Here is a 23,391-nt window from a genome sequence, read left to right on the forward strand (position 1 = left end):
TCTTGGCTGAACAAGGTGTGTACCACCAGGAAGGACTCTGAGTCAGAATGATTGGCTAAAGACAACCCGGAAACTAATCCCATCACCGTAAAACCCGAGACTGCAAACCATGTGACAGAGCAGTTCTCCTGGGTTCCCTTACCCTACTGCTCTCCTCCGGGTGCCCCTTCCCAATAAAATCTCTTGCTTTGTCAGCACATGTGTCTCCTCGGACAATTCATTTCCGAGTGTTGGACAAGAGCCCAGTTTCGGGCCCTGGAAGGGGTCCCCCTTCCTGCAACAGTAACATAAATATCCATATTTGTTCTATAAGCAGTAATGATGATGGGGTTCATAAAATTAGGTGACTAACTTGTCTACCTGGTGTTCACCCTCACCACCATCCAGTCTTCTTTCTACATGTGAAAATATTCAACCACAGATTTCAAGAAGTAGTCAGAGTTGAATTAAAATAAAAGATAAGAATCTGTGAATATTAAACACATAAACTATGGGCGATTTCACTAATATATCAGTTTCACGGGTAAGTGCTTAGGGATTACTGTTTCAAAATAACTGAGACAAAGTAAACAGGCAAAATTAAGGTTTTTATCACTCAGTTTAACTTTTTTAAGATTATGAAATTGTTAAAAGGAGTTAAATATGAAAGCTTTGAAAAACTTGGCAAAGATAGCACATTTCAGAACTAACAAATCTTTAATATAATACGGCTTTCGAAATAAATCCCCAGGTCTCATTCTTTCCCACACACTCAATTGTAATGCAAATACTAGATTTCTTGTTTTGCAACCAAAGAATAACAATTACCAAAGTTCCTCAAGTTTAATAATATACAAAATGGCTGTAGGTTGTAGTGAAGTCACAATGGGAGTTTACAAGCTAATGACAGCTGTCAGCTACTATTCTCTAGAGTCAAATATTCTTTTCAAATGCAAATTGCATCAAGTAGCTTTTTGGTTGGTTAAAAAAAAATCTTTTGCTCTGATTTCCATTTCAATAAATAAGAAATAATCTAAAGTATGTTCTGGAGCAGTGTACTTCAAAGAAACCTAGAAGTTATGGGGCATCCAATATAAATACTGAGAGACAGAATATGACAACTGAAGTAGGAATAAAAATTAAAAGGCAAGGAATTTTCCAGAGTAAAAAGAGAACTGCAAGGACAACAGACATCGGGGTAAAGAAGTAATATATTAAATAAATTTTTAAAAAATGCTTGGGAGAATTATAGAAAAAGTCCTATAGTAAAAATGCTTGTTATTTAACCAATTGTTAAAATTCATAGGAGGAAAATTAATCGGTGTTAAAAATAATTATCAAAATCTCCTCTAAAATATATAATTTTATGAACACTGTGACTGAACACAAGTTTGTGTGCCTGATGGACAGAGAGGTCAAACAAACTGAAATGTCAAAGTCTGATACAGAGAAAGGTTTATTGCAGGGCCAATCAAGGAAAATGGGTGGCTCAAAACCCCAAACTCCCCAACAGTTTAGGGGAGAAGTTTTTTTGTTTGTTTTTTTTTAAAATACTATTAATTTATTTTTAATTGAAGGATAATTGCTTTACAGAATTTTGTTGTTTTCTGTCAAACCTCAATATGAATCAGCCATAGGTATATATATGTCCCCTCCCTCTTGAACCTCCCTCCCATCTCCCATCCCACCTCTAGGTTGATACAGAGCCCTGTGTGAGTTCCTGAGACATACAGCAAATTCTCACTGGCTCTCTATTTTTACATATGGTAATGTAAGTTTCCATGTTACTCTCTCCATACATCTCACCCTCTCCTCCCCTCCCCCCATGTCCTTAAATCTGTTCTCTATGCTTGTTTCTCTACTGCTGCCCTGCAATTAAATTCTTTGGTACCATCTTTCTAGATTCCATATATATGCGTTAGTATATCTTTCTCTTTCTGACTTAGCTTTACTCTGTATAATAGGCTCTAGGTTCATCCACCTCACCAGAACTGACTCAAATGCATTCCTTTTTTATGGCTGAGTAATATTCCATTGTGTATATATGTACCACAACTTCTTTATCCATTCATCTGTCAATGGACAGCTAGGTTGCTTCCAGGTTGTAGCTATTATAAATAGTGCTACAATGAACACTGGGGTACATGTGTCTTCAATTTTGACTTACTCAGGGTATATGCCTAGGAGTGGGATTACTGGGTCATATGGTGGTTTTGTTCCTAGTTTTTTAAGGAATCTGGGGGAGAAGTTTTTATAGGCAAAGTTCGGGGTGAGGGCTGCAGGGTTTGTGACTTTCTTTTGATTGGTTGATGGTGAGGTAACTGGGTGCCCCAGGAATCATGTCCTCAGTCTGAAGTTACCATCTTTCACCTGGGTGAGGGCTTCAGTTCCTGCAGAAGAGCTCAAAAATATTATATGGATATACATTTAATTCATATTATATGTATATACTGCCCCAAGGCTGCCCTATTGTTTCTTGATTGCTCCTCCCTTGTTTCTGCATTCCCTCTGCTCCCTGATTAGCAATTGTTTGAATCAGCCCTTTGGAACCTAGAAGGCTGAATGAAGCCTATTTTCTATAAACAAGAAATGGGGACCCAGAAAGGATTTGTACACAGGAGACCCACAGGGTCTTGCTTGGTTTCAATAAAACTGTATACCTCTTAAAGATTTATTATGAAAAAGGAAAAGGTATAATAAGGAAGCACATTTAGGGTGTTCTCTGCAGAGATACTTAGAACTGAACTTTATATGATAGATGATTCCAGTGGCTTATGACTTTGCTATCATCTGTTTCTTTTCTTTCTCTTTTTCTCTACTATTCTGCATCAAGAATATGAAATACAATAATATAATTTTAGTGTTGGAAGGGTTAAAAGAAATCATACAGACAATAAGGGCCGTTCTTCTATGCTGCTGTTGCTTAGTCATGAAGTCGTGTCCTACTTTTTTGCAACCCCATTTCCTTTACCATGGAAAATGGTGCCATTTCCTTCACCAGGGGATCTTCCTGACCAGGGATCAAACCTGTGTCTCCTGCATTGGCAGGCAGATTCACCACTGAGCTAGGTGGAAAGCCTGCCCTTCTTCTATAGCTAAGAACAATAAAGTGCAACAAGGTTAGATGATATTCCTAAGGTCCATCCATGTTGTCCCAAATGGCAAGATGTCATTCTTTTTTATGGAATATGCTATTGTACATATATTCCACTTCTTTATCCTTTCATCTATCTGTGGACATGTAGGTTACTCTGGTATCTTGGTTATTGTAAATAATGCTACAGTTAACATAAGGGTGCATATATCTTCTCAAATTAGTGTTTTTATTTTCTTCAAAAAAAATTCCTGGAAGTAGGATTGCTTAATCATATTATAGTAGTTCTATTTTTAATTTTTTTGAGGAACCTCCATACTGGTTTCCATAGTTGCTATGCCAATTTACATTCCCACCTTTTCTTCACATTCTCTGCAACACTGTTATTTCCTTTTCGGTAACAGCCATTCTGACAGGTATAAGTGATATCTCCTTGTAGTGTGATTTGCATTTTCCTGATGATCAATGATACTGAGCATCTTTTCATATGTCCATTGGCTATCTATGTCTTCTTTGGGGAAACATCTATTTAGGTCTTTTGCCCAATTTTTAACCAGGTTGTTTGTTTCTTTGATGTTGAGTCGTATGAGTTCTTCATATAATTTGGATATTAACCTCTTATCAGATAAATCATCTGCAAATATCTTCTCCTACTCAATAGGGTGCCTTTTCATTTGGTTGATAGTTGCCTTTGTTGTGCAAAAGCTTTTTAGTTTGAAGTGGTCCCACTGTTTATTTTGCTTTTGTTTACCTTCTCTGAGGATATGTATCCAAAAAATATTGGTAAGACCTATGTCAAAAGTGTACTGCCAATGTTTTCTTTTGGTTATTTGGGGTCTTTTATGTGTCCATATGAAGTTTAGAATTACTTGTTCTAGTTCTGTTAAAAAAAAAAAAAATGCCACTGGTATTTTGATAGGGATTGCACTGAATTTGTAGATTACCTTGGGGAGTATGATCATTTTAACAAGATTAATTCTTCCAATCCATGAGCATGGTATATCTTTCCATTTGTTCATGTCATCTTGAATTTATCAAAGTCTTATAGTTTTCTAAGTATTTACCTCCTTGGTTAGATTTATTTTTAGGTACTTTATTATTTTTGATGCAATTATACATGAGATTATTTTCTTAATTTCTCTTCTTGATAGTTCATTGTTAGTTTATAGAAACACAATAGTGTTTGCTTTTTTTTTTTTTTTGGCTGCACTATGTGACTCTTGGAATCTTAGTTCCCCACCAGGGATCAAACCCACCCCTACCCCCACTGCAGTGGAAGTGCAGGGTCCTGACCATTAAGCTGCTAAGGAATTTCTAGATATTAATTTAATACCCTGAAACTTTACTGAATTCATTTATTAGTTCTTTTTAAAAAGTTATTTGTTTTTGGCTGTGCTGTACTCAGGTTTTCTCTAGTTGTGTCCAGTGAGGGCTACTTCTCATTGTGGTGGCTTCTCTTGCTGTGGGGCACAGGCTCTAGAGTCTGAGGGCTTCAGAAGTTGTGCTTCCTGGGTTCTAGAGAGCTGGCAGCACAGGGGTTGCAGCACAGGGGTTTAGTTGCCCCGTGGCATGTGGAGTCTTCCCAGACCAGAGATCAAAGCTGTGTCCCCTGCACTGGCAGGTGGACTCTCAACCACTGGAACACCTGGGAAGTCTAGAATCATAAATTTAGTAGTTTGATAAATCCAGCTGTTGGGTCCTTCCAAGTGGCAATATAAATTAACTTAGTGAAATCAACTATATATTTCACTGTGAACCTAAGGTGAATTAGTGTTTGTACAACTGAACCTCTCTCTGTAGAACTATGTAAAAATCAGTTATGTGAAGTTAGTACAAGGCTTAAGTGATAAAATTTGTGAAAACAGAATTATAAACCTTTTTTGAAATATATGGTATTATTGGTTTTGGGCTTCCCTGGTGGCTCAGAAGGTAAAGAATCTGCCTGCAATGTTGGAGACCCAGATTTGAACCCTGGATCAGGAAAATCCCCTGGAGAAGGAAATGGCAACCCTCTCTAGTATTCTTGCCTGGAAAACCCCATGGAGAGAGAAGCTTGATGGGCTACAGTCCGTGGGGTCACAGAGTCAGACATGGCTGAGCACCTGACACACATAATTGGTCTTATGTTAAATATGTCAATTACAAATTGGCACTTGCCAAGAGGCCTGGAATGCTGCAGTCCATGGGGCTGCAAAAGAGTCAGACATGACTTAGCAATGACTGAAGAACAATAACAACGACAACAAAGAGCATCAATAGTGACGAACAACAACAAGGGCTTTTGCCACCAGTCTCTGCTGAGTTTGAAGCCTATGAGGCTGCAGCTGTTGACCTTCAACACTCGCTGAGGGAGTTCAGGGTGGAGTGAGGCTCTCTGCGCCAGAGAATCTGGTGGAACAGGGCTTTAGATAGATATTTTCAGGAACTGATTTCATCATTCCAATCCACACATCTCTTCATATCTAGAAAAGCACTAAATCATTAAAGGACGATATCTGCTCCTTGTGACTAGTAGAATCTTTTTTTTTAATATTTATTTTTTTTAATTTAAATTTATTTATTTTAATTAGAGGCTAATTACTTTACAATATTGTATTGGTTTTGCCATATATCAACATGAATCCACCTCCCTCCCCATACCATCCCTCTGGGTCATCCCAGTACACCAGCCCCAAGCATCCTGTATCCTGCATCAAACCTGGACTGGCGATTCGTTTCTTATATGATATCATTTTGACTCAAATAAAACTTAATTTGCAACTCTCAAGTTGTGCATCTTTTTTTGTCTACAAATAGTAGAACCTATATAACTTTTGTTGAATCTGGTTCTTTTAAAATCTGTTTATGAAGATAATTAAACTCTCATAGATGTTAAAAGCATTTGAGCTAAATAAAAGGTCATCCACATCCTTCATCTATTCATTCTGAGAATTAAATATTTTATATTGTTTTGTAAAAATAAAATCCTGTCTTAATGTAGTGCCCTAACATTTTTTTCTTTTTTAAGAATAATTCTTTTCATGATGCTGCTTTGAAAGTAACTTCATTAATCCTTGACTTTTGGCCCACTTTAATTTCTGGACGGTGTAAAGTGGAATACAATCCTAAAGTACAGAGAGTAAAGTGCAGTAGAAGAATGATAGATGTTGGAATCTCAGACTTGAAAACAATTCCTGAAAATCTCAAATTCTACCACTGGAGACACCTTGAATGTATGGGCACATTACTGAATATACCCTTACCTCATTCACCTTTAATACAGAGATTCTAATAACTCACAAGGAGGCTGAGAAGATTCAATGAGGATATAGAAAAATGCTTTCCTTGGTAGTTTGACTTGCTTTTTCTAAAATCTACAGTCTTAAAAAACTGAAGTCATACAAATTTCCATGAGAAAATTTCCAGTCAAGGCTTTAACCCCCAAGAGAACAAAAATCACTTGTTCCACCGAGGGCAACAAGGAGAAAAAGAGCATAAATTATATAAACCAATTCCTGTTCCTAGGTATTTCTGGATAACAGACCTCCTTGATAACCTGAAGAAGGTATGGATTCATTCCCCCCTTAGACCTATTTCCTGAAAAAATTCAAACAATTCATACATAAAAATTTTAGATACAATACATTTGTTGCATTGAAAAATTATTTCCTTCATATTAACTGTTATGGACTGAATTGTGATCTCCCAAAATTTGTACTTTTGAAACTCTAATTCCCCATGTGCCTATCTGGAGATAGGGTCACTCAGAGGTAATTAAGGTTAAAGGAAAAGATAAAAGTAATCTGATAATCTGTTGTGCTAATCTGATAGCACAACAGCTATATATGAAGAGTAAGAGCTTCCCCCACACCGTCAGTAGGTGGAAACACAGTGAGAAGGTGCCAGCTAGGAACAGAGTTCTGATCAGATCTTAACCACGCTGACACCCTGCTAGCCTCCAAAACTGTGAGAAAATAAATTTTTGTTGTTTAAATTACTCAGTCTACAGTATTTTGTTATGGGAGACTACTAGTGAGCAGACTAGTACACTGCCATATTTTTAAAATAAATGTTAACAAAAATTGAAGCATTTTTCCTCATTTTAAACAAATAACAGTCATTCTGTTTTTTTAAAGAAATAAAAACTTACAAATTAAAACAGAAAATAAACTTTAATTCTATATAAAAGGACATTTCAATTATAAGACTGGTATTGTTTGGCTTGAATAGAAAGTCACATAATGGCTTGGTTTTGGAACATGCTAACTTGAATATTACCTTTGATATCTAAAAAGGTTGTGCCTTTCTGTTTTGATGAAAAGAAGCTATAAAAACTCAGAGACTCTGGGAAAGGTATGTGGTAGCACAGCTCTCATAGTTCACTTCGCCAGATGATGCTTGGCTAAGCATGTGTAAGGAACCTAAGGTTTCTTCAAAGACTCTTAGAATTGAATTTATATCACTTTCTGTTTTGATGCAGTATCAATAATGAAATGACTGGAAATCCAAGTTCCAATTTTAAAGTTTCTGAGTGGAAGTAATCTTCAAGAGCTCTAAGTTTTTTCTAATTTTTACAGAGAAACTGACAAACCTTTCCATTCATGACTAGCCTAGAGAGAAACTTTCTCCAGCAGCTGAAAAATTCACCAGGTTGTCTACTTCCTTCTAGTTCAGAGCTACAGCTTGGTTAAAAGGGTTCATGAGTTTTCTACCAAGTCCAAAATAATGACTGTAAGGTCTTGAACTGGAAGATTATGCTCATTCATAAAGGCCCAAATACCCCCCAAGTTAATCAAGACATAACTAAAAACACTCCCTTGTAATAAACTTTCTCTTCTCTTAAAAAGCAAAACTCCTATCCAAAGTTTAATCTAGCAAAGGAGAATTTACATTTTTATTCTTTTTCTCACAAATTATTGTTCTCATAATACTAACTACTTCTGTGGTAACAGGCAAGGCCTCTTTTAGGGATGGTGGAAGTCTTCAATGCCAATGAAAAAACAAATGCATTATTGCAATGGATAGAGCTCCTTTCTTCTCTGAGGTCATAAAAGCATACATGTTGCTAAGTTTGGAAGATGTGCCATCTGTTCACAGAGTACAAAGATCTTTCTTAGAAAAAAAAAAAAAATCCTGGTAGTTATTTTGGAAAAGAAATTTAACACTATTTCAAAGATGGTGATAGCCATTAACGTTAACTGCATTTCTAATTTCCATAAGAGATCACATATAAGGGATTTTTCTTTGTATCAACATGTATATTAATAGACAAAAATTGGAAAGTAACTCCTTAAAACAGTATCAGTAGTTTAACCAAGTCACATTCTGGAGGGAAATGGCATAGTCTCCAATTTCCTCAAAACTTACCTCAAAATATTGAAATAAATGATAGCAATCCTAGAATGGATGACATCATCTGAATTGTGATATAAATTTACTTAACCCAGTTTAAATACTGTCAGCACAAAAAGTTTAAACATCTTTCCAAGTTCACATGGTTGTTTTTCTTAGCAATGTGAAAGTCAATTTTATAAAAGTCTTCAAAAAGACTTTTGTGATGCAACAAGTTCAACCATATTTTGGTACTTCAAACTGAAACTCCTACTTACCAAAAAAAAGTTCAAACTGTAGGATGTATTTTTAAAATGGCAAAATAAGGTGTTTCAGCTTTCCCAACCTCACATCTAGGTTGGTGAGAAACATGCCCACATTAAAACACTGAGGTTTTCTGTTTCTATCATTTTTTGTGATTTTATTACTTGTGTTTCCTTTTTGTTGTTAGGTTTTTAAAAGCTAGAAGGAAAGACAGTGGTGGGGTATGTTTATGCCCTCAATATAAATGATGACAATAAATACAGAATTTCCTTCCAACTGTACATGAATAGCCATTAACAATAAAATATGATTTTAAAAAATCCACCCTTTCCCACAAAATTATTTTAAAAGTAACATGAAAATTTCTGGAATATACAAAGAATGCATACAAATCGATACTAAGACAGTCAATTTTTTTAAACAGGCAAGAAGTTTGGCACTTCAATGAAGAACATATTTGAATGGTTAATGAGTACATTAAAAGATGCCCAACATCTTGATCATCAGTGAAATGCAAATTAAAACCTCAATGAAATAATACTAAAAATCCACTAGAATGTCTATTATCAAGAAGTGTGATGCAGGATACAGGATGCTTGGGGCTGGTGCACTGGGATGACCCAGAGGGATGGTACAGGGAGGGAGATGGGAGGGGGGTTCAGGATGGGGAAGATGTGTACACCCGTGGTGGATTCATGTTGATGTATGGCAAAACCAATACAATATTGTAAAGTAATTAGCCTCCAATTAAAATAAATAAATTTTTTTAAAAAGTGTGACTATACCAAGTGTTGGGGAGGATATAGGGAGACTGGAAAACTTAAATACCGCTGGTAGGAATGCAAAGTGGGACAGCCACTTTGGAAAACAGTTTTGCAGTTTCTTAAAAAGTTAAGTACATGATGAAAGAAACTGAAGACCACACAAGCAGTTGTACTGATAAGCTGTGTTCTTAGACTGGAAGAATCAACATTGTTTGACCATATTACTCAAGGCAATGTACAAATTCAATGCAATCCCTGTCAAATCACCAGTGACATTTTTCACGGAACTGGAAGAAAAGTCTTTAATTTGTAGGGAAACACAAAAGACTCTGAAAAGCCAAAAACAATCTTGAGAAAGAAGAATGGAGCTAGAAGAATCATGCTCCCTGACTTCAGACTATACTACAAAGTCACAGTCATCAAAACAGTATGTACTGGCACAAAAAGAGACATATAGATCAATGGAACAGGAAAGCAGGTACAGAAATAAACCCACACACTTACGGTCAATTTATCTACGACAAAGGAGGCAAGAATACGATGGAGAAAAGACAGTCTCTTCAATAAGTGGTGCTGGGAAAACTGAGCAACTACATGTAAGAGAGTAAAATTAGAACATTCTCTAACTCAGTATACAAAATTAAACTCAAAATGGATGAAATATCCAAAGATCAGATACTATAAAACTCCTAGAGTAAAATTTAGGCAGAACACTCTTTGACATAAATCACAGCAATATTTTTTTGTATCCACCTCCTGGGGTACTAAAAACAAAAATAAACAAATGGGATCTAATTAAACTTAAAATTTTGCACAGCAAAGGAAATCATAAACAAAACAAAAAGGACAATGTACAAAATGGGAGAAAATATCTGCAAACAAATTGACCAAAATGGGCTCAATTTCCATAATATGCAAACAGCTTGTATACCTCAATACCAAAAAAACCCCAACCCAATAAAAAAAAAAATGGGCAGAAGACCTAAATAGGCATTTCTCCAAAGAAGACATACAGATGGCCAAGAAGCACATGTAAAGATGCTCAACATCACTAATTATTAGAGAAATGCAAATGAAAACTACAACGAGGTACCACCTCACACTGGTGAGAATGGCCATCATCAAAAAATCTATAAATAATAAATGCTGGAGTGGGTATAGAGAAAAGAGAACCTCCTACACTGTTAGTGCAAATGTAAACTGGCGCATCGGCTATGGAGAACATTAAGGCGGTCCTTAAAAAAGTAAAATAGAGTTTCCATAAGTTCCAGCAACCCTACCACTGAGCATATATATGGAAAAACTGAAAACTCTAATTTGAAAAGATACATGCACCCCAGTGTTCACTGCAACACTGTTCACAATAGCCAAGACGTGGAACCAACCTAAATATTCACCAACAGATGAGTGGATAAAGAAGATGTGGTGTATATTTATATATACACATACATAAATAATGGAGTATTACTCAGCCATAAAAAGTTTAAACAATGCCATTTGTAGTAACATGGATGGATCTAGAGATTATTGTACTAAGTGAAGTAAGTCAGACAAAGACAAATATTGTATGATATTATTTATATGTGGAGTCTAAAAAAATGCAAATGAACTTATTTACACAATAGAAATGAACTCAGATATAGAAAACACACTTGCACCCAAGGGGAAAGAGGGGGAAGGATAAATTGGGAATTTGCAATTAAGAGATACAAACTACCATATATAAAGTACATAAGAAAACCAAGGACATACTGAACAGCACTGGGAACTATATTCAATATCTATAATAACATATAATAGGAAAACTCTGAAAATAATATATATATGTATGTATAACTGAATCACTTTGCTGTACACATGGAACAGTGTAAATCAACTATACTTCAATAAAGAAATTACGGATATACTTACCATATGACCCAGACATCCCACTCCTAATATCTACTCAAGAGATATAAAAACATATATCCATACAAAGACTTATAAGCAAATGTTGATAACAGTATTACTCTTAATAGTCCAAAATGGAAAACAATCCAAATGTTTTTCATGTGGTGAATGAAAAAACAAAATGTGTATTTTGTTTATTTCCATATATTAGAATTCTACTCAGCAATACAAACAAAGAACTTCAAACCATGATACAGTATGGATAAACCGCAAAAGCATTAGGATATGTAAAAGAGGCTAGATGCAAAAGACTACATATTGAATGAGTCCATTTATATGACATTTAAAAAAAGGTTTAACTACAGAGAGAGAAAGCAGATTAGTGTTTGCCTAAGGCTCAGGGTAGGAGCAGGGACTGGTTGCAAAACAGGAACAGAACTTTTAGGGGTAAGGAAATAGTCTAAAGCTGGATTGTTATTATGCTTACATGATGATAGGTGAATTTTATGGTACATAAAATATACATAAATAAAGCTTTTTAAAAAGTAATGGGACAAAAAAACAAAGAAAAAAAACTAGGGCCTATATCTAGTTACTTAGGTTAAGAATTTATATATATTATCTATATCTGGGCTAAACAGATGATTGTTTATTATTAAACAGGAATTTTTATAACTGTTTATTGCTAAAATTAATTGTCCTCAAACAATTTTTGTAAGGAAATTTTATATTTTTTGTTAACTACAAAATAACATTTCTTCCTATCACGGCTCTCAATACAAGGCTAATTAAGTAGCCTATTTCTGGACAGAGAAATGAAGGCAGCTAGGGAGACTTTCTTCTTGCTCTTACTCAACTTACCTACAGTGAAGACATGTCCTGGCTTACTGCATTTAAAACCGTCAGGACAACTCTGGTTGTCCTCAATGTATTATAAAAAGTGCTCTGGGTTGGGTGATAAATTATATAGTCAACCCTGTCTATAGCAGAATTGTTCTCATCCTTAATCCTTAATTTTCATTACTATGAAGGGGAACCCCTGAAAGTTTCGAAAGCCTTTAAATAGGCTATAAACCATACAGTCATAAAATTTTCAGATAGTCATTTTACAAAGGAGGATCTGGGGCATAGAAAAATTAAAATGAGAAGCCCTAAATCACATTGTTTTGATTAAGGTTTTTAACACTACCACACACACCACTCTTTATACAATAAGAGTTTTTGTTGGATAAGTACATTTTTCTCTTGGAGGTAGTAATTATTACTATGTAATAATGAGGCAGGAGGTTTTAAGAAGGCAATTACTTTGTCTAAGATTAAACCATGGCTTAAAAGTGAAAATTGGGATGCAAATCTTGATTACAAAGCTAAACACCACCTCTAAGCATATTGCCTCTCATGAAAAGGACCGTGGGCCTGGGTAGAGGGATGTGCGTGCACACATGTGCACAATGTGGCCAAAGCAGTTCTTGAGTGGAGGTTCATGAGACCAGGGATTCCGTGAGCTGGGTTGAGAGAGCCTGTATCACTAAGAAATTATATGTAACATTGCCTATGTGTATGTAAAATTTTCTTCTAGAGAGAGAATGTAAAGCTTTTACCAGATCCTCAAAAGTATTTATGACACAGGAAAATTGAGAACCTTTTAGATTGCTTTGTTAGGGAGGTTAAACATTTAAGATACTCTATATTTTACAACAGCTATCATAGTCATAACCAGAACATTTTGTCAAACAACAGAATTAATAGGCAATTACTGAGAGGCAGTATATATTTTCTATATACATATAATATTGTTTGTGTGTGTGTGCTCAGTCTTGTCCGACTCTTTGCGACCCCCTGGACTATAGTCCACCAGGTATATAATGTAGTATTTTGGATTTTGCACTTTTTTTAAAAAAAAAGAGGATCAAGCCCTCATTTGATATATTAATAGAACATGACCCAGTAGCCGTGACAGTAGTGAAGAATGAATGATGGGAGAGATGTTTACTATTGGTGGCTAAATTCTGCTGAAGTAGCTGTGCGTTAAGCAGAGTTTTCTTATACACTATACCAGCCTAAAGTAAGATTAATTTAGAAGTACTAAACCAGAAAGGTACATAAATTGAGAGTAGAAAGGACAACAAATTTCATTAAATCAAATAATTTTCTGCTTCTGTTTCTTGGTAAGTAATACAAGTTGATTTTCTTAAGCAGGACAATAGTATTCGTAGGAATTTGGGGAGCAACTCTTTTTTTCAAAAGTATGTATCATTTTACCTTTGTAAAAATATTGTCTTCAACCCCTCATACAACATAGAGTCAACATACTAGCATTTATGTCCTGGGATAACATTCAGCCAGACACACCAGTACAACTTTACTATTGTTAAATTATTGAAAGACATGGAAACTGACCCCAGTACTCTTGCCTGGAGAATCTCCACGGATAGAGGAGCCTGGTGAGCTACAGTGCAGGGATTGCAAAGAGTCGGACATGACTGAGCGACTAAGCACAGCATGTAGCGCATACAGATTGGTACACTGGATAATAGTAACTGTATTACATGATAGAATTAATAATAAAAATTTCAATATAAAATCACTAGTTCAAATTATTCGCCACTGAATATCATAATAAAACTGGTACAAGAGTCCTGTTGGAATGTGACTTAGTTATCACTGAATATATATAACTTAATGAATATATAATTATTGATACTGACACCAAATATTTAACAATTTTAGAGAATATTATAAAAACAAGAAGTTTCTAAGTGAAACGCTTCAGCAAAAGCTGAGAGGATTCATCACTATGAACAATATGTTTATACTGGAGAAATTCTCTCTTTATTGAAACTCTCCAATTGTTTTGATTCTGGCCTATTTTTTAAGAAAAATAAATTTGTATGTCAATCTGAGAATGGGAAACAGTGAGAAAGGAAAAAAAAAAAAAAGCACTGGACATTAAAACAATTTGCCATAACTCACCATCAGAGGGCACAACAGTACTGCAATAAACAACTCCCAAATTAGGCCAAGAAGAGAGCCTCTGGTGTACCTAGAAAATACAAAAAGACACATCCATCGTCAGGGCACACAACAAATGTTTTATGCATATGTGTATGAGTGTAATAAATAAATAAAGCTTTTAAATCATTCATATAATATGTATTCTTTAGTGGAAAAGTTTAAAAATCCAGATAAAGGAAAAGTCTCTCAAACTCTTTTCATCCTAAGGTGTTAGTGATGCATTTTAGTTTATTTCAAGACTTCATACAAACACATTTACACACACACACACACCCATACAAACTGTTTTCATCTAGTTTTTTAAACACCTAATACTGGTTTTAAGCACTGTCAAGTCTAAACAAAATTTTGTTTCTTGTTCCTCTTACTAGTTTTTAGACCTGGATTTCCTTTATGTCTTTTACTAGGTATAAGACAGTTATTAAATAGCTATATCACTACTCTACTGTTATTGGGTAGACATCTAGTCTTTCTGTTTATTCGCCTTTTTTCGTTTTAATTTGGTCAGGCAACTTCACTCCTGGAGTCTTTAATTGTTACCATCTTCTGAATATTGGAAGGAACTCACACTAATACCCACCCTTACTACTTCCTCAAAGAGTAGTGTCATTGTGGATTTAGGTTCAGAATTCAGGCTCTCACAATTAAACTAAGTTTCAGAAAGATTACTGAATACATTTCTGACTTGCTAAATGCTTAATTTATTCCCTTGTACCTTTTAATTTCCTAGCTTCAAAAAGTATTAAAGGAGGAAGAAAAGAATACTTTAATGGACTAAAAACCAACATATTAGCCTCAGAGCCAGATATTATATTCCACTCTAAGAATCCAAACAAAAGTCATTTAGGACTCTAAGCCAATGGATACCTAACAAGACTATGATGTATAACACACATCTTTCAAGTTAGTATCATAAATTCCTACTTCTTACCAGCTTAAGAAAACATGCAGAATGCAAGACTGTTTTCTAAAAATGAAAAAACCACTTAAATCACTTGAGACTTCACAGCTGCTCATTACACATTCATGTTTTGATGCCGTCATCGAGAATCTTTAAGTTAATATACGTAACAACTTTAGTGTAGACTGCTACTTTCAGATTTTTTTTGTTTCAAAATATTTAGTTAAACTTAATTTTAGTCAGAGATCCAAGAAGGCACTGGTTAAATACAGGTGTGCTGGGAAATCCTACAATCCTAATCCTTTGCTTCAACACTTTTAATGGGGACCACAGAATCCTTAGCTCCATAAAGATGTTTTGAAAAAGAAGATGAGTCCAAACTCATTCTACAAATGAGAAAACTGAGACTCAAAGAGGGAAAGTGACTTACAAAGAGCCACATATCAGAATCAAGATTAGAACCCAGGCCTCAATAGTGCTAACCATCTTTTATACAAAATACACAGGGCCTGGATCTCGTCCTCTGTAGGTCTCAACTGGCTCAACTCTAACTTTAGGATGCTTTGTTGCTGTGCAGTATCTAAGTTGTATCAAACTCTTTGCGACCCTGTGGACTGCAGCACATCAGGCTTCCCTGTCCTTCACTATCTCCTGGAGTTTGCTCAAGTTCATGTCCATTGAGTCGGTGATCCATTTCATCTTCTGCTGCAGCTCTTCTCTCCTCCTGCCCTCAATTTTTCCTAGCATCAGGGTCTTTTCCAATGAGTCAGCTCTTTGCATCAGGGGGCCAAAGTATTGGAGCTTTGGCTTCAGCATCAGTCCTTCCAATAAATATTCAGGATTGATTTCCTTTAGGAGTGACAGATTTGATCTCCTTGCTGTCCAAGGGACTCAAGAGTCTTCTCCAGCACCCCAATTAGAAAGTATCAATTCTTATGATGTTTAGCTATCGTTTAACAAGATGCTTTTATTTAAAATGTTTAAGTTATCTTATTTAGTTAGACCAGAAAAAGCAAGTCTATGATACAAAATTCAAAAGAAGAAAAAAATAAGTAAAAAAATTAATTATTTTACACAAATAATTGGTCTTCCTCCCATCCTTGTGGCTCAGCTGCTCAGTTCTCCTCTCCAGAGGTAACTGGTTAAATCCAGATAGTCTATCAGACACTATTATTTATATATATATATATAAGTGTGTGGGTATATGTCTAAGCATTTGTGGAGATTTTTAAAAATGCAAATGGTAGCATGCTACAGTCTCATTAGTCATTTGTCTGTTTAATACATTGTAATAATAAAAGGTTGTCTGTCAATAGACACATGATACTTGATTCTCCCTGATGACTGAGATGGGAAAGAACCTGACTGCAATGCAGGAGACCTGGGTTCAATCCCTGGGTCAGGAAGATCCCCTGGAGGAGGCATGGCAACCCACTCTAGTATTCTTGCCTGGAGAATCCCATGGAGTCAGACACAACTGAAGCAACTAAACATGAGCATGATACTTGAATGAATATCCTTACATGTGGGCACAGATATCCAAGAACAAAATACTTCAAGAGAAAGTGCTAGGTTAAAGATATGTGCTCTTCAACTTTTGAAAGCTATTACCAAATTGTTTTTCATGGAGGTTATATGAATTCACATACCTATCAAATATACTCTAATTCTCTAAATGAGTATGTGGTCTCTATGCCCTCCTAAACAATGGGCTATTATTAAACTTTGTTATGTTGCCAATATTGCAGGCGAACAGTATTTCACCACAACTGTAATTTACATTTGTTTTGTATTGAGTGATAATTTATACATATTTTAATCTAAGAGTTAGTTGTATTTGTTTTCCTATGCACAAAGTATTTACATCTTTTGCCATTTTTTGAATCTCAATCTTGGTCTCGAATATTATTTTGTAGAAAGTCTTTAAATATTAAGAAAATTACCAATTGGTTATAAAAATTTCCTTGTTTTTATTTTTACTTTGTTAATGGTGTTTTTGTAAGAACACAATTTTCATGTTTTAAGAGTCAAACTTTTCAATCTTTTCTGTGTGGTTTAAGGGGCCTGTGTCATGTATCTTAGCAGGTTTCCCTGCTGCTGCTGCTGCTAAGTCGCTTCAGTCATGTCTGACTCTATGCGACCCCATAGACGGAAGCCCACCAGGCTCCCCCGTCCCTGGGATTCTCCAGGCAAGAACGCTGGAGTGGGTTGCCATTTCCTCCTCCAACGCGTGAAAGTGAAGTTGCTCAGTCGTGTCCGACCCGATTCCTAGCGACCCCATGGACTGCAGCCCACCAGGCCCCTCCGTCCATGGGATTTTCCAGCAAGAGTACTGGAGTGGGTTGCCATTGCCTTCTCTAGCAGGTTTCCCTACTTTGAGAATATTATAAAATTCTTCCATGGCCTCTATCTTCTCAGGTTTAAATCTTTGATTCATTAGGAATTAATTTTAGTCAGTTAAGAAGTAGCAATCCAACTTACCTCTAATGATAACATAGCTATCCCTTATATTTAATAATTCATTTTCCCTCTTATTTTAAATGCTACCTTTATAATTCCCCAAATACCTACATCAATTTGGATCTTCTTCTGTCCAATGATCTGTATGTTCATGCTCTAGTGGCGATTTAGTCATTAAGTCATGCCCGACTTCTGCAACCCCATGGACTACAGGCTCATCTGTCCATACAATTTTCCAGGCGAGAATACTGGAGTGGGTGGCCATTTCCTTCTCCAGGGGATCTGCCTGACCCAGGAATAGAATGCAGGTCTCCTGCGCTGCAGGCAGATTCTTTACAGAGAGAGCTGCCGTTTTAACATTCTACCTTTATATTTTTACATCTAGCAGGGTGGGGTATTTTCCCTTATTACTTTCCTTTAAGAATTTTCCTTGCTATTTTTGCTTATTTGTATCTCCATATTTACTTCAGAGTCAGTATTTTTATTTACACACATATGCACAAAGACACACACACACTCATGACACCAATCAGCTTCAAAAGTAACACTGCATTGGGATTAAGAGCATAGAATTTATAATTAGCCCTGAGTTAAGAGTCTGTAATGTACTCTAACTGCAGCCTTTGCAAGTTCATTAGCTTCTTTGTGCCTCAGTTTTCACTGAAAAATGGACAGAGTGTAATACTAGTAGTTACCACATAAAGTTGCCATGAAGACAAAATGATAAATACACATAAAGCATTTAGAAAGAGCCTGGCATAGAGTAAGCGCTCAATAAAATGTTAGGGATTTTTGTTTGTTTGTTTTGAAGTTGAGATCTTATTAACTCCATGGATTAACAAAAGGAAACTGACATCTATTTTTGATTTTGACATCTATTTTGATTTTTGAGTCTTTTCACTCAAGAAACTTGTCTTTCTATTTTAGTCTGTTTTTCTCAGAATATCTTAAGGTTTTCTTCATTCAGATTTTTCCTGAGTTTCTTTGTTTTAGGAATGACTCTAGTTTTCTTTGTGATCTAATCTGGGATTTTTTAAATGAGAAGTTTAGCCTATTTATATTTATTAATATAACATATATTTAATCTTTCAGTCATCAAACTTTATGTCATAAAATTTTTGTTTGTTGTCTTTATTGTTGGTCTTTCTTCTTAAAAAGTTTACTAAACAATTTGTGTTTGCTTTGTTTTAGTTACATGTGTACTTCTATTAGTAATATTAATATGGGAAGTTTTTTTGTATTAGTAGTTATTTTAGAGTAAGATCTAAGTTCTTTTAACTACCTTTAAGGCCCAATATTGTCTAATACTCTGTTATCTCTCTGGGCTTCCCTGGTGGCTCAGAGGTAAAGAATCTACCTGCAGAGCAGGAGACTGCCTGCAATGTAGGAGACATGGATTCTATCTCTGGGTCAGGAAGACCCGTGGAGACGGAAATGGCAACCTACACCAGTATTCTTGCCTAGGAAATCTCATGGACAGAGGAGCCTGGTGGGTTACAGTCTTGGGTGTTGCAAGAGCTGCACCCAAATTAGTGACTAAACCACCACCATTATTTCTGACTTCACTGTCTACCATTCTGCCTCTCAATCATTCTGCTTTAGCCCTTAGGCTCTTTTCTATGCACACTACCAATACTTTAACTGTGGTTTTCCCTTTCATTTCTTGATTGGCTGAACTTCATCTTATAAAGGTAGGACTCATGAGAGCTAAATTCCCTAAATGTTGGCATGTTAAAAAATGTTTGTCTTCGCCTTTACACTGAATGACTATTGTACGAGCTATACGTTGTATGTACCAGCTCTATTTATTCTAGGACCTTTGTAATAGCTATTCCTCTACTTAGAATACTGTTTCTCCAGATAACTCCCCTCAACTCCACGTTTTTCTTTTATTGAATTGATTTTTTTTTAATTGGAGTGTAACTGCTTTACGATGTTGTGTTAGTTTCTGTTGTACAATGAAGTGAATCAGCTATATGTATACATACATCCCCTCTGTCTTGAACCTCCCTCCCACCCCACTATTTCACACCTCCAGGACATCACAAAGTACCAAGCTGAGTTCCCTGTGCTATACAGCAGGTTCCCAACAGCTACCTATTTTACACACTTAGTGTATATATGTCAATCTTACTCTCTCAATTCATCTTGGATTTGTTGATTTTAAATGACATATTTTCACAGCTTGGAGTTTCACTACTTTACATCAGTTCTGTCCTGTACCCTTCCAGCTTTTGTTAGTTATATCATTACTACACTGGCAAAGTTTTAAATATTCATACTCTGCTCAGCAAAATCTAATCTTCACATTTGTTTTAGTCTTAATTTTATAGATCAGTGGACTCTATGTATACTACCAATACTTTAAATGTTATTTTTCCTTTCATTTCTTGGTTGGCTGAACTTCATCTTATAGAGGCAGGACTCATGAGAGCTAAACTCTCTAAATGTTGGCCTGTTAAAAAATGTTTGTCTTTGCGGCCTGTTAAAAAATGTTTGTCTTTGCATTTATACTGAATGATTATTTGGACTGGCATAAGATTCCTAAATTCATCTTTCTTTGAGGACTCCATGGTAAAGTGTGAGTGATCACTGCTACTTTGGAGAAGTCTGAGGGCAGCCATTATTTTGAAGAATCCTCTTTCAGCTTTGTTGGAGATCTGCAACCATCCCACAGGCATCCTCTCTCGAAGTCTTCTCACTCATTTATTTGACCTTCACTAGATCTGCAGTTGGAGAAGGCAATGGTACCCCACTCCAGTACTCTTGCCTGGAAAATCCCATAGACAGAGGAGCCTGGTGGGCTGCAGTCCATGGGGTCGCTAAGAGTCGGACACAACTGAGCGACTTCACTTTCCCTTTTCACTTTCATGCACTGGAGAAGGAAATGGCAACCCACTCCAGTGTTCTTGCCTGGAGAATCCCAGGGACAGGGGAGCCTGGTGGGCTGCTGTCTATGGGGTCGCACAGAGTCGGACACGACTGAAGTGACTTAGCAGCAGCAGCAGCAGATCTGCAGTCGTTCTTCATATACTGTGCTTTGGGATTGCAGAGATCTCTCTGGTTGTACTGAAGATGGAGCTTATATTTCTGTTTCTTATTCTCCTTCCCCCAAGTGAGGGAGAAATGCTGCCCTTTATTGGGCCATCATTTATTCAAGTGGTAACTTTTTAATATGAACTTTTTCAAACTTACACAGAAGTAGAAAACATGGCATGGTGAATTTCTTCCATTCACCCATCACCTGCTTCTGTATTTACCAAAATTTTGTCAAACCTGGTTCATCTACATCCACCCAGTTTTTTCAACAGAGTATCTTAAAGGAAATTCCAAACATCATACTGCTTTACCTGAAAATATTTCAGTATACATCTTCTAGGCCATTTTAAAACAGGAAGTACTCTGTTTTAAAGATTATCAACAATAATAAATGATGTGTTTGTGAGGCAGAGAACTAAATAAAAACATGGCTGTTTATCCACCTGCTTTTGCAAATGAAGTTTTACTAGAACACAACCAAACTCATTATTTACTATCTAGCGCTCATTCACCCACTTTGACACTACGACTGAAGAACTGAGTAGCTGTGCAGTTGCCGGAGAGTTGGGTAGTTGCAACAGAGACCATATGGCCAACAAAGCCCCAAATATTTATCATATGGCCCTTTAAGAAAATGTTTGCTGACCTTTGCTGTAGAAGCCCACCTGCACTGTTTTGAGAGAGTTCACTGTCCCAAAGTCCTTCCCAATCGCTTCTATAATGACACTGACAATTACACAATATTACTTTTTAAGTGTTCACACACACATATAGGCCCTTTTTTTTGTTTAAACCTTTTGATAGCCTATAGTCTAATAAGGACACTGGGAACAAAACAGATTTTGTTGTTGCCTTTTTTCTTTGAAATATGGCAACAATAACAACAAACAAAAGCAAAACAAAGACAAAATAAATAAATAAATAAAAGGATTCAAGACCAAAGAGGCATTGGTATTCTAAACTGTATTTCATGTCTCTCCTAGATTGAATATATGTTGCTGTTTAAACTGTATATTCTTAATAAATCACAAGAAAATAGGAAGAGTTTAATAAATATTTGATTCGTGCTGAATGTTTTAAAAATATGTCAAAAAGTTAAAAAAAGAAAAACACTCAGGTAAATAGCATGCATTATTCACATATTTAAATTTCATAGGCAGAGAACAAGATTAAGGTTAAGAAAGTAAATATTCAGAATGAGCAGAATCATCAGAGAAAAAGTAAACCTCTAAGCAATCGATGCCAAATAAACACAGTGATGTGGTGCCAACACGGTCCCTTGAAAAGAAAACACAAGTTTACATCTTTGGTATGAAACAGTCTGTACCTTTGATAAGTATTTTGAGAACCTTTAGGAAAAACAGGGGCTTCTAGTGAAACTAAAGGAAGGTGTAACATCTACCCTGGTATTATAACCATCACCCTTAAATCCTAACCCCAGGAAAAGAAAAATGCTAGCATTATTAAGTTAGAGTCCGACGACAAAATACTATAACTTTATTTTCCCAAGTCATAAGACTTAAGATAATTTTAAAAATCAAATTTTAGAATGATAAAAATATATTCCATGACCCTAGAGCAAATTACTAAATTCACGTCAAAACTAACTTTCAAATCCTTTAGTTCTATCACGAGTTATGCGATTCTCCTACATGTACCATTCATTGTTCAGAAGAGCAAACTTAGCAACATATTCCTGCCAGCAACTGAGGAAGACTGTCAAGTCTAAATATCCTGTCAATAACCAATAAATATTCAGTCAGTTGGACATTAAAGCAGAAGCTGGGAAACAGAAGAAATAAAGAGAGGAAAAAAGAAAGAGGAAAAAGGTACTTCCATATTAACCCAGTTCCCTTTATTTATAAAAATCTTGGGACCTAATTTCATTAGGAAGCAAATATTTGTTACCTGTGTCAAACTATATAAAAAAATACTATATTAGTTATGTCAAAAAGCTTAAGATGGAATAATATATATATATATATATACACACACATACTTATCCATGGCTAAAACCAAGTTATAAATAGCCTCACTATTATCATGAGTTTAGATATGTCAAATAAAGTCTCTTTTCTTTAAGATCAGAGTACCCAGGTTTCAACAACTTTTCCATACCTCTAAAATCCAGTGCCTACAAGTATACTAGGATTAACAGTGTAAAAGTATTTTAGTTGTTCTAAAGCAAGACACCCCTGGGTTGGGAGGATTCCTTGGAGAAGGAAATGGCAACCCACTCCAGTATTCTTGCCTGGGAAATCCCATGGACAGAGGAGCCTGGTGGGCCATAGTCCAGGGGTCACAAAAAGTCAGACACGACTTCGGACTAAACAACAACAAAGCAAGGCACACCTATAACAGTGTCTACACTTTGGCATCAGTTTTTATCCATATCCTTGATATAATAAAACCGCTGAAGCACTGCATCGCCAATAATTTCTCACTATTTTAGTATATATAGTAAAATGAGACTTCAAATCCTCAAGATCTGATATAGGAGGAAATGCTGCAGTTAAAAGAGTTGGGGCCAGCTGAAATCTTGATTTGACCCCCAAGTCGCAGTTTCCCCAGTTGTTAAATAAAAACAGCAATGACAACAAAACTATTTCACAAGGCTGATTTCACTTAAGGATAAATAAAAGTAAAACTATGACAATCTTTGAATGACCAACATT

At 35.8% G+C, this 23,391-nt stretch overlaps 1 protein-coding gene across 1 annotated transcript in view; it reads right to left on the reverse strand.

The window, feature by feature from the left end:
- Nucleotides 1-23,391, reverse strand: part of MCU (mitochondrial calcium uniporter) — a 201,912-nt gene that overhangs the window by 40,569 nt on the left and 137,952 nt on the right. Inside the window, exon 2 of the mRNA XM_070364438.1 lies at nucleotides 14,275-14,344. Coding sequence (XP_070220539.1) covers nucleotides 14,275-14,344 — 70 coding nt within the window. The remainder of the gene's footprint in view (nucleotides 1-14,274; nucleotides 14,345-23,391) is intronic.

This window comes from Bos mutus, chromosome 28, assembly GCF_027580195.1.
Source record: "Bos mutus isolate GX-2022 chromosome 28, NWIPB_WYAK_1.1, whole genome shotgun sequence".
NCBI lineage: Eukaryota > Metazoa > Chordata > Mammalia > Artiodactyla > Bovidae > Bos > Bos mutus.